The 13,702-nt window shown below is 37.2% G+C and overlaps 1 protein-coding gene across 2 annotated transcripts in view; it reads right to left on the bottom strand.

The window, feature by feature from the left end:
- The window catches only part of LOC136857198 (glyoxylate reductase/hydroxypyruvate reductase), a 140,909-nt gene that overhangs the window by 12,958 nt on the left and 114,249 nt on the right, over positions 1–13,702 (bottom strand). For both annotated transcript variants that reach the window (XM_067135662.2, XM_068225090.1), the window contains one exon: positions 9,960–10,085. In XM_067135662.2, coding sequence (XP_066991763.1) covers positions 9,960–10,085 — 126 coding nt within the window. The remainder of the gene's footprint in view (positions 1–9,959; positions 10,086–13,702) is intronic.

Here is a 13,702-nt window from a genome sequence, read left to right as displayed (position 1 = left end):
ACTAATCCCCTAACAAGAACTTTTTCTTCCCCCATCTTCCTCCCCTCCAGATCTACCACATTTTATATCTCCTTCTCACAAGACTAATGTCTTTTACCACTGACTGATTTCATATTCATCAGTATTAAAATTTTATCAGGTAGAAATTACAACTAACTCAAATATGTTCTCGATGCTCTGGTTGACGCATATCACCTGTGAGTGTTTTAAATGACTCTTTACTTTGGAAGCCTATTGGAGCCTTCTATTGAAAGGATGCACAAAAACTACATATTGAAGAACCTTCTTTATTCTTTGGATAATGAGAAACTTTATGTTTACTTCAATGTGTCACTGCGCCAGATTTAATTATTAAGCCGTTACTCTTCTGTTATGACACATGGTGTGAATAGTCATTTACAGATTGTGTCTTTGCTTATATACTGTGATCATTTTATGGCTGATGATGACATTATATATGTCAAAACCGGTCCCAAAGTTGAATAAAAGGTATTTGTAACATAAACACGTACCTAATTAGTATTGAAAAGGTTGAACCTAATAGATATCTTATCGTTGTTTACATTCATAGACGTTTAAAAAAGGAACAAAGTAGAACGAAAACCAAGCTAGTAGTGGAGTACAATAAGAATATAAGTGTGATGGACAAATGTAGGCACATCCTATTGCACGAGAAAGAATAAAGAACTACTACTCCAAACTCTTCATGCATTTGCTATACATTGTTTTTTTCAATGCTTTTCAGCTGTTTAAGAAAACTGGAGGAACCAAATAAAGGTTGCATTTTATGATTGAGCTGGACGAACAGATAATTCAAGTGGAATGAGAAGCCCACAAGTAGGAAGGCCATCAACACGATTTACAGAGAGGCTGTATTAGATGAATGCACTAGTGGCGTAGAAAATTCTGACATTGATGATACTGATTATAATAGAGTAGTGTATTTTTTTAGGTGATCTTAAAATTAAAGGACATTTTAGTTTTCAACTGAAGTGAATGGGGAAATAACAAACTTACATATTTCATCTTGGTGTTATGAGTAGGATATATTTAAATTTTCCAAGTGTTTGAATGAATGACTTTGTGAAATACGAAGCATGTTTTTTTAAGTAAGTACTGTTTTTAAACATGGCCGCTGCAGTGCTTTGATAGTCATTAAGAGCATGCACACGCAGTACGTACATACTGTCCTCATATGCCACCAAAATTGGTTTTGCTCCGCGACTTTTTGCTCAGTATCTCAGGGGTGACTGGTTCACACCCTCTCGCGAACGTCTAACTAATTGTACTAGGCTGAGATTTTGGGGAACATATACTTCCACTGACAGACATGAATAAGGTTGGAGCTATGCTAAAATAATGGTAACATTTGGTAAATTTAATCTAATTTATTAAAAAGAAGATCAAAGCAATTTATTTGACACCAACGTACAATAATTACGATCAAAACTCATGACATAAACACGAATAGAACACTCAAATTCATCTCCCAAATGTCTGGAATTCAATATATATGTGCACTCGAAATTAACTGTTACATATTTGATCACTTAGCCGAAGGATTTGCTTATTTCTCATAACGATCTGCCTATCATCAATGAGTCCCTATCCACCTCGTGCAGATGTTTTAGGAGAACACTACGATTTAACCTAATCTACAATACTGTACATCCTGAGTGAATCGTTATCTTATCCACTACACATGCAACATCAAATAAACATAGATTTTAACCCTCATGTGGATTTCATTTACCATACACGATTATTCACAAAGCAATGAATCACAACACAAATTAAAACAAATCAACACACACAGACCCTTAAGAATATAATGCCACTCCATTATCGCAAATACACTCTCACATACACTCTCATTCAACATTAAGCAGATCTTCATACATGCCGATAAAAACTGATAATCATGGCAGAAACTAAACAAACCTACTTTGATCTAACATTCTTGCAGCTATTTCCTGGTCGAAAATACTTGGTTATGGAAATCTATAATCTATACTCGTGAATAGTGTGGTGCTAATATTATCATCATACAGGGCTCTGCAAATCTGACACTCCTTGGGATCCATATAAATATCTTCGTGGTCCAGCTGACAGTGATTACCAATATCACAACTTACCGGGACGGGAATTCAAATATACACCTGGAGAAGGACATACATGTGGTCCCAAGGCTTATCAACATTCTTATACAATCTTACTTCAATGGCTTCTCTGAAAATCCCTATCTTATCATATTAATTATCAAATGCGCACTCTCTGCTTCTACTCCATCATGATGTCATCGCTGGTTCCCATTGGATCAACTGCTCCTTGGATGCTGTTCTGGATGATGTTGATTTAACTTAAAAAAAAAACCCTAACCCTATGCATTTTCCAGTCATCATGCTAACGTCAACCACACTCAACACTCACAACGATACTAATTTCCATCTCATATCAACTGCATATGGTAATTCTTGAAATAACCTGCCTGTATCAACTGCACAATCCTTTCTATGATTAATAAACTAACTAGATTATTCTAGCCATGATACAATGCATTACTAATAAATTTCTCTAAGCAATGTTGAATGAAATAATAATCACATAATAATCACTTCTATATATAAATCAACTCTTTCATACTAATACAAATTCACTCATGCATACTACCCTGTATGCATGCATTACAATCAACATTCTCTACGGCTTGACATTATATTCCGTACCATGTATGTCTCAGATTTTATTCCTTGACTCCCATAACATTTAAATATTTACTTCCCTGTATTTCCATGTAAACTTATCTCAAGTGGTCCCCATGCATTTAAACTACGGTTTTCACATCTTTATAATAATAAAAATCCTACTGTCTAATATTTACAAAATAAAACGTTCCCTCCAAAACATCTACATGAGTTTTTACATGCTAAAAACTTGTTCTATTCATCCTTCGGCCGTCATCTCTCCTCCAGCGTAGGGCATCATTCCCTACTGCTTCTACTCCATCATGATGCCATCGCTGGTTCCCATTGGATCAACTGCTCCTTGGATGCTGGGCTGGATCATGATGTCTCCTGTTCTGGATACAACACTGCTACTGCTGCTGTCCCTTGCTTATTTGACCGGACTCGTACTGGCTGCACGAATAGCTGGTAACCTTGTGACAGTCTGTAACGTCACTCGGACCTCAATTATTATTTAAGCTTCGACTTAAGTTATTAATCATTACGAATGGCTATCATGATCTATTTTATTTTTCTGGATTATGTTTCTACCACTACTTCCTACTGTCTTTCTATAATGTTTATCTTCACTAGCGAATACCGTTCGCGGATACCCGTCAGAAACTCCTACACTTCAGTTTCGTTTCTGTACAGCGACGGTCTTCGATACTCAGACGCACACGTAATATGCCTTGCTCATGTCAATCATACTGATATATCCTCTACACCTGTTTACTGCTTCTAATACCTCGCGATTACACCGCACAGTGGGTAATTTCTAGCATCCAGCCGGTCAAAAATAATATTTTCAATCCGTGTCTTTGGTGCGCATTTTCTGTGAGTCGTGTTTATAAGACTCTTGAGTACACTAATTAAGTATTGAAAAGTCGTGCTGTCTGATTATCTAATCTCACCGAAGGCCTAAAGTGGCTCTCCTCTGTTAGGTCATCATATTCTGCCGAGGCGAGCGCGCAGTTATCATTATGTGAGGGCTCAGTAAGGATGTCAGAACTAAATATTTCTTTAGCTTGCAATGTGATTATATTATATGAAGGTATGTATTTTACATTGTATGTAGGATTTTCTGAAAATTACTATATTTTTGTCGGGAATATGCACTTAAAATTCAGGTACCGAGTGTCCAAGAGCTATATAATTATACAAATTTGAGCTGACTTTCAAAATGGATTGCCTTTGATTTCTGCAATGAAAGTCTTTTGGAAGAGTTATCTATACTTTAAAGAATAGAAAACTGTGACTTTTTGCTGCGACCAGGTGCAACCATGAGAGTAATAAGTTTTTTCAGAAGCCATGTACTCTGTAAACCGGAGGTCGGTTTTCGAGCTGTTGAGGAACAGCATGGAATATAAGTGGAACGATGCTATTGCGAATGTTGTAATTGAACATGTAGGCTTTAAGGATTGTTCCAAGGATATATCCAAGTCAATAAGGAAGTCCGTCAGTATTTTGTGTGCTAAAATTCGATCACGCTGGACAAAATATAGTAGAAAAAGGGGCAAATTGCTGAAGTACAATAAAAGTTGGTTCGACCAGAGAATGAGCCTTGCAGATGGACGTGCATCACAACGTCAGGTTGAGTCTGCCAGTACTACAGCTCATTCCATATTAAGAAAACAGTATTGCTCTTATGACAACAGAGCTGCCATATTGAACGGCTTTTCTCAACGCTATCACGGGAAAACGGCGGCACATAAATTTATGAATTTCAGTATTTAAGTTCAAGACAAAAAGCTGAAGAAACTAAGCTACAAATTATTTTTATGAACTAAAGGGGACGTGGGGTTTACAGGGGCCACTTTTGGTTTGTACAGAATCAGAGGTAAACTACGGCACATAAGAAACCTCAGCACTGAAATATAAGGCAAATTGCGGGAGAAAATAGACAAATAATTTCACGGGCTCGAGGGGTGTATTTAATTGCATTTAATAAATTTATCCAGACAATAAAAGCTAGAAAAAAGATGTAATACATAAATATGGCAGATGACTATAAAAGATCACAGTATTAATGTTAAAGAAAGAAATCACACACTTAGGCTTATTGCATAACACTGATTTAAAGCCTAAAATACACACGCAATAAATAAATACTGTAGATGACTTCACTACTAGAGAAGTGAGCTGCCAGCGGTTCGCAGAGCGGTTGAACATGAGCTACACTTCACTGTGTTGGATTGAAAAGTGTGCAGTGCATTGTCTTCCTATCAGTCTTCCCAAAGGTGCTATATATGTGGCACGTCCCCTAAAGAGATGAATAATATTCCTGAAGTGACTGAAAGAGCAAGTAACCCAACAATACTTAAGTTTGGGTTATGACCACTTCATGCATGGATTCGATGTTTCGAATGCCTTTTACATATAGCGTACAGACTTGACGTAAGAAAGTGGCAAATAAGAGATGCCGAGGAGAAGAAACTGGTTGAAGAAAGAAGAATATTCAGTTTCGGTTCAGGGAGGAAACTGATCTATTGGTTGATATCCGAAGCAAAATGCTGACAATACCAATGATGGAAACCGCTAGAAGATTCTTCAGAGAGGCTTCCACTTCTGCGGATATTACTGGAATAGATCTAAATTTAATAAACCATCTACGTGTCATCTTAGAAACTCTTTCGTGTGGGTATGCCATTGATAAAGTGACATTTGGAATGTACGCAAAGGAAACTATACAATTGTACTTACAAAAATATAAATCGTACCACATGCCTGTAACTTTGCACAAATTCTTGGTTCACGGAGAGGAGGTAATTAGGCACTGTATTATACCTATCTGGCAACTCTCCAAGGAAACCGAAGAGACCAGGAATAAAGATAACAGGAAACCTTCCAGAAAGGACACAAATACTGATCTTTTCCATAGGCTTATATCATTGGACCCTTACATTACCAGATTAGGGAAATCAAGGAGGAGGAAGTTGATTCCGCTTTCAAGAGAAGTGCTGAACTTACTGTCCAAGTCTCCTGTATCTGGTTCTGTCGAAGGAGATAATGATAGCGAAGTTAGCGATTCCGATGTAACTGCATCTAATGACTAAGAAGTACATGTATTCCTGTAGCTGTTTATAAACATTCTAAACAGCATGTCCTACTATTAACATCTATTTAATTTCATAAAGCTGTAACAAGGATTAAAATTACAAAGATTACTAATTCTATTCCTGGCGTAGTAATTTGTTCTTTGTACTTGATTGACCACACACTTAATTATCTCCAATAATAGCAGTCACATACTAAGTTTTATGTAAATCGATCCATTAGTTTCCGAGATACGATTTTTGGCCGGCTAGATTCCTGAAATTATGCACTGTGCACTGTGTCCTTCTAAATTATCTTTACACGAACTGTGCATATACTTTAATATTGTTTTCATATTTAACTGATTCCCGAATAACACACTCCATACAGCATAAAATAATTCTAAGTCTGCTTCTGAAACTAAGTTTGAGAAAGTTCAAAACTTTATTAAGGCTGAGTCAGTAATTGTCTTTGGTGGACATTACGCATGCATGAATTAACACTGCAAGTCTGAAGAAATGAGATTGACAATCAGAATTTCAATGTGACTACATTCAGAATGTGTCAGAATACTAACAGAATGTTTCCACTGATACGAACTGAATCTCTCTGCCAATACAAACTGAAAGTCTCTTCTCATATGAACACGAATGAATGTCCCGAATACTAAAATTCTGTCTTTTTAAAAACTCTCCCAGCCGTTGCTTTCGTAACTTCCCCTCTCTCTGGCTTCTATGCATCCTCCAATCACATCCATGGTATCCCCATTCTTCTCAAGCTCAACTCTCCACATTCGTTGTACCCTATATTTTAAAATCCCATCGTTGATTTACGGCCTCCATCCCATCATGGGGTGTGTGTGTGTTGAATGGCTAAATTTTTCGCATAGTGTAGTTTTACAATCTTTATCTGGCCCATCTTAAATTTCTTAAAAAAAAACCTTCCTGATACAACAATCCTTTCAAGACCTCCCTCTTTTTTTTTTTTTTTTAAATTTCTAAAACATTGTCTTCTCGGCTCAAGTGAATCCTGCATTTCCATTGTCTCGGCATTTTCTGAAGAAGTCTCGCCCATGCCCTAAAATTTTATAGCCACATTATCAACGCCCGACAAAGCTTCAACTTTCTACTGTTGACCCTCACTGGCCTGGACCTTCTAAGACCCTGGGTCTCATTACTATCAATTACAGCACGTATCTTTTACAGTTATTCTACTCACATTCCTCAATATCTATAAATTTATCTTTTCATGAGCGCGCCAGCATGGGCTCATCACATAGGCTAGCCACAAATGCCATTACGGAAGCATTTGCCCGTATTTACGTTTGCTTGTGTGTATTGAAATTGCCTCTGACAATAGACGGTCCAGCCGAATGTGAAGTATGCACTGTGATTTGATTTTTAAATGGAAAAGGCATGGAAGCTGTTGAAATTCATTGGCAGATTAGTGAAGTGTATGGAGAACACACTAAGAGGAAAGGAATGGTAAGAAAATGAATTGGTGCAAAATGTTGATGCAAAGATTTGAGAAAACAGATGCTTTACGATTTCATTATTAAGTTATAAGTTGCCTGAAATTTCAAGGAGTGTTCTTTATGAAACTGTGTCAAGATGCTTAGATTACCAGAATTTGTGCTCATGCAATACAAAACAAACGGCTTGTCATGCTCACAGGGGTATTCTTTTGCTTAATGACAATGTGCGACCTCACATAGCTAATCAAGCCTGAGACCTCATCGCTTCATTTGATTGGGGACAATGTGATCAACTTCCATATAGTCATGACCTAGTGTCCAGTGACTACCACTTGTTCCTGTGCCTGAAAAAGCATTTAGGAAGTCAACGCCATGACGATTATTATTATTATTATTATTATTATTATTATTATTATTATTATTATTATTATTATTATTATTATTATTATTATTATTATTATTATTATTAAGCGTATAGAATTTACATAATGGACAAGTATATACATTATTATACAAAAGAAAAACCTGCAAAGAATACATGGTACTAAGTAGGGAACAATTACACATGGATATCTAAATTATGTACCCACTGCACTAGGGATTCTGAGACATCAGCAAAGTCTTTCCAGTCTCCACACTAAGCATGCAGAGGGCATTCGTCCATTATATGATGCATGGTCTGGACCAATGCACCACAATCACATGCTGGAGAGTCCCTGAAGCCCCACTGGTGAAGGGAGAATGCAGATCTTCCACAATTAGTCCGAAACCTGTTTAGTGATGACCAGGTTCTTCTTGGCAAAATGAAACCAGCTGGGGCGTGGTTTGGATTAAAGAGGCTTGGCCACTCCGGAGCTGTACGAAACCATTGCTCTTTCCACTCCTCTTTTAAACTGAAACCAGCATTCATTAGATTCTTAGCTGTTTTCATTGGTGGCTTACGGGATTTCAGCCTTTGTCTCCAGAGATCTGCAACATCCCTGTGGATGGGTAGAGTTGGATTGGACATGATCTTATCATATTCTTGAACAAGGGCTCTTGAACATCGCAGGCTTGGTGGAACAATGTGGGACAGGACTGGCAGCCAGTGCGTTGCAGTAGGCTTCAGAGTACCAGAGATGATGTGCATAGTGGTGTTAAGTTGTACATCGACTTTCATCACGTGGCAACTGCTAAGCCATACTGAAGAGCAGTATTCAGCTGCAGAATACACGAGGCCAAGCGCAGTACGTCGTAATGTATCCACTGAAGCACCCCATGAAGTTCCACACAATTTAAATAGAATATTATTACGTGATCTCAACTTAGAGCCGAGGTTTTCAAGATGCTTTCTATAAGATAGGGTTCAGTCAAGCGTTACCCCGAGGTACTTTGGATTAGGATTGTGCTTTAGCACTGAGCCATTGAAGCATACTTGGAGTTTTGTATTAGCGAACTTGTTGTGGAGATGGAAACAAGCAGATTCTGTCTTATTCATGCTGGGTTGTAGTCTCCAGTTTCGGAAGTAAGTGCTAAGTGTATTCAGGTCAGACTCAGGATGGCTTTGGCATGGCCGAAATCTGGATGTTGAATGGCAATGGCTAGGTTGTCTGCATATGAGAATTTTACTGATTTTGTCTCAGGAATATCCGATATGTAGAGATTGAATAGAAGAAGTGCCAATACTGATCCCTAGGAAGGCCATTTTTTAGTTTGCTAAGATGACTAATGTCATCATACATAAAGATACTAGGACATTCTTTACGAATATGCCATGATGATGATGACCTAAAAGAGACCGCGCGGCAGTGGCTGAGACATCAGGTGGCAGATTTCTGTGAGGATGGAATTCAGAAGCTGGCTTCACGATATGATAAGTGCCTTAATATGCCTGGAACTTACGCTGAGAAGTTGTTTAAGGTACAGGCTTACATGTAAAAAAAAAACAAGAATTGTTTAAAAAATGCATTACTTCTTTTCTATATCTAAACAGTACTTACTTAAAAAACATTCCTTGTATATTTCAAAAGTATCTAAAATGTAAGTTCTACTGGTTTCCACATAACTTTGTTTTCTGAATAATACATTTCACAATATGATTGTTGGTACCTTTATTCATGTTGTGATTAAACAATTAGAAATGTTTTGTATACATATATATAAGCAGTTCATCTGAATATTTATGGCATACTTGATTGAAGTAGACATTAGCTACATGATATTTCAAAAACCTGTTAATAACTGCCCTATGGAGTTACTTCTTAGTGAAATTAGGATAAATGATTACAATTAATAATACTGTAACTAAACACAGTATTGTTGATCTTATGACATTTTTCAGAAATTGAAGAACTTATTCAGCCTTAAACATGCACAGCATCCCGAACCTCACAACATCAGTTATGTTCCGCAAGTGGCACGACGCTTGCTGAGGGTTAATATAAGTTCTAACATTTCAACAATTATTAGAAGAGTGGACACAGGTTTTAACATAAATGGTTTTACACTTCCCAATAATATTAATCAATTCATAAGTTGTGTGGAATTTGATAATTTGATGTTTTTTCAAAAATTTGTTGTTTCTTTTTCAGGTTTAATCTGAGGTTTTATTTTTCAGGTATTTTCAAAATTGTATTTATTCATAAATTAGTTTTGACAGACTGAAGAACCTAACAGAAATTAACTGAGTCTAAACTGAAAAGAAATGGCTTCTACTATAGCGAGATCTTAGATCATAACATACATACCACAGTTTTTCAGCTTAAGTAGCGGATGGTCAGGTGGTAGTGGTTCTGGTGTCATGACATCAAGCCCTGCTGCTTTTATCTTGCCAGACTCTAGTGCTCGCTGCAGAGACTCTTGTTTAACCACTCCTGATAAGTGAAGAAGAAAGCTACATTTTAACCCCCGATATGAAAAAATATTTACTTGTGAAATTTGTTCCATAGTCTTAATGAATTTGAGCAACCATTACTGCAGTAATTAAAGTGACTCTATATCCTTATACAGATGTAACATGAGACCAAGGGTATTCTATATCCTTTCATGTATGTAATTTTCAAATGACACTACAGAAATAAAAATCATGATTTTAGTCAGCAAACACTGCATTCAGAATTGTACATAGAAAATGTGTCATAAGAAATGGACAGCCAAAATAATTAAAACAGAACTATTTTGGAGAAAACCAAGCTCTAGTGGAAGAACAGTTTTAAAGAATTATAGCCAGCAGAAAAATGTGGTATTTTGGATATAGCAAAAACCTGTACTATTGTTCATTCTGCAAGAAGGGATCAGTGGTAAATGGGGCCAAGAAGGAGAGAAAATATTATATAGTTAACAACAAAGAATAGGGCAACAACTCATGGTTAGGGACAGAGAGAAAATGGAGAGTGATAATTAGTAGAGGTACCTGATTGTGGTGAAAATATTTGCCCAATTTCGTGATTTAAAAAAAAAATATTTTGGTATATTTTTTGCCGTTTTATAATTCTGCTAAATTTTATTTCCATTTTTCAGCAATAAAAGCTAAACCAAACATAGTTGATAACATACTTGCGGTAAAACAACACATTTTATTTTTACACCGAAACATGAGTTATGCTCCTGAGGAAAACTAGGCCCTACATATTGTTACCAGTAAAACTCCGTCTGTTTCATTACTCCAGTTTACTTCAGGATGACCCAATAAATGCATACACACATATATACCCACACAATTCTAATTCACCATTACTGCAGTAATAGGCGGTCCAGCCCATTGCTATACCTGCAGACGCTTAATCCTTATTTTCACTTTCCCCAAGTCCAGTCACCTCATACAGCAGCTGTGTGTAGACAGCTGGATCTGAACACAGAGCTACGGGCCACTCGACACACCATGACTGTTTGTTGGCTCGATTCCACGGAAAATCCAGTAATTCACATAGTCACAAGCAGTGAACAGCTCAACAGTATTCAACAGCAGGATGATACTCACAACGGCGAACATTAACACAGGTCCATTTACCTTCACACATTCGATAGCGGCTTCCCTCACTGACGCATGCCAAGCCTCAGTCCACAGAAATACACAAACACAGTACAGTCTTTTGTTCCGTTGTCTCCAGCCCACCCACTCAGTAGTCTCTCCAACACCACAACGACCGCTCGTTCACAGGAGCCTTATACCTCAATGTTGGGCCACTAGAACATTCAGGGTTCGGCTGGAGATTGAACTTTCCTGTCGTATCTTCCAGAAATCACATGGAGAAACTAGATGAATGGAACAATAGAGGAAGGGCTGTGGCATGTCCTCGAGCGGGCTGGGATGTTCCCTGAGCTGGCTTAGTCGTCCCCTTTCAGGTAATACCGAAGGGGCTGCGACAAGGCTGACGGTCGCTTGAGCATATAACAATATATTAAAGTATGGAATGTTTGGAAAACAAATATCTTACCACTTTAAGAAGCAAAGCCCAGCCTACGTACATATTTTACACATCAGTCTGAACAAGACAGAGGTAACATGTGTCAGAGCTGTATTCCCAATCAGCTATTACATTACAATACATTGAAAATGACCTCTCAGTATCAATACTACTGAAGGGGGCCCATGTAGCTTTCACTGCAGCTTCCACAAAATGCCCATTTTTTTATTTCAGGGAAAGAAGAATAGTAAGACATCAATATCCTTATGTACTGTATATGAACTACCAATTAGATCCCTAAACACTGTGTATGGTTCAAAATATTCTGATGTTGAAAATTCTCGCACGATGCTAATTTGCTTCATTAGAGAGAGACTTCATCATTTTCTAAATCATCTTTCATTATGCTTCTTGGATAAAAGAGTGACTCGACATAATTTCATCAAATGTTTCCCGATTTTGCTTATTAAAGGTAAACCGTTTCGTGATTTGTGCCAAACGTGTACAATTTCGCGAAAAAATCGAGATTTCGTGCGTTGCAAAAAATAGGTATCTCTAATAATCAGTGATCTCCAAACCAAAGATGTTATCTATTTTGATGCCATATTCAATGCTATGAGCACTTCTTATTATGAAACCAAAACTATATTTCTTTACCATTTACTATTTCTGAACCACATTCCACAACAGGGTATACTCATAGAAGAGTGGAAGTTTGAATAGGTGCTTTGCTCTACACATTTCAGAAATTGAGTTGTGTGCCCGAACGAGCATTTATGTTACATTTCATGGCATTTGAGATATTCACAGAACAAACATCTATGATGTGTCTTGGATCCTTATTTGCAGGTAGTTTGAGCATATCTCAACAGATGGCTACAGTATTCCAGAAATTGGGAAGTTAAATGCACTTTTAAAAATAATGGAACAGACGTCTATGTACATAGTTTCCTGCGTGAGCACTGCAACAATATACGTTGAAGGTTAGGTCAAATGTTCCACCTTTACAATACCAAGATTCTTTATTAACTAAATATTTACATGGTTTTTAATTATATCGGGACATGTTTCGTCTACCTTGTAGACATCATCAGCCATAAAAACTTTTGAGAAAAAGCTACAAGGACAAGGACAAAGTAACACATTAAAATAATTCGGATAACCGAATATGTCATTTAAAATGGTGAAGAATTCAGAACTGTTTTGAGCACAGCACTTAAGAATACCGTTGACATTAAAATTAAAATTGTCCACATGGGATGATTCAGTAAAAACTTTGCGTTAAAATTCTTCCTTTTTGTGTGATGTGTTAATATATAATATTCTGTTATGTCGTGAAGGCTTGATAATGAATTGCACAATGTTCATTCCAATAGGATAATAACGATGTATAAGAAATCCAGCGAGCAGATGTTAAAGCCGTCTTATTGGTGTAGTGTTGGCATTTCTTGTTGAGAAGTTAGGTGGAAAATTTGAACGTGATAACGTAATGTGGAATGTGCAGTAGAGGGCCCTAGAACAAGAAAGATAGCTGTTGTTAGTGTTAAAATAGGCAAGTTTTTGTGTCTTGAGATGTAAAGTAATGAAAAAATGAAAAATAAGAAGTGCGGCACATTTGATTACTTACGTTCTCGCCTGTCTGACAGCGACTAGTTCAGTGTGGAAGCCTGTAGTTGACTGAGAGCGAACTATGGGGGTCGTGTGTGAAGGGAGCCGGCATGAGGGGAAATTAGGGGAAGGTTAGGATCAGTAGGCGGGAAGCCGTCACATGGAAGCTTGTTAGTGGGTTTGTCAAAGTAAGAACTATTGAGCAATGCCTCAAAAATTACGTTCGCAGTTTCGGAAATTTCATTCAAATTGTGAAAGGGATTGCATTTATGATCTATATTAATATAGATGTTTTCTAAAACATTGAGTAAAGTGCTTTTATTATGAAAATAAAGAATTTTTAAGTCCTGTTCTATGGAAGTGAAGGAATGATTGGACTCTGTCATGTGAGTACTCATGGCGGAGTACCTTCTATGTTTAGCGGCGTTGATATGTTCCTTATATCTAACTGAAAAGCCTCTTCCGGTTTGCCCAAT

This window comes from Anabrus simplex, chromosome 1 (assembly GCF_040414725.1).
Source record: "Anabrus simplex isolate iqAnaSimp1 chromosome 1, ASM4041472v1, whole genome shotgun sequence".
Taxonomy (NCBI): Eukaryota; Metazoa; Arthropoda; class Insecta; order Orthoptera; family Tettigoniidae; genus Anabrus; species Anabrus simplex.
This window is presented reverse-complemented; position numbering and strand designations above follow the sequence as displayed.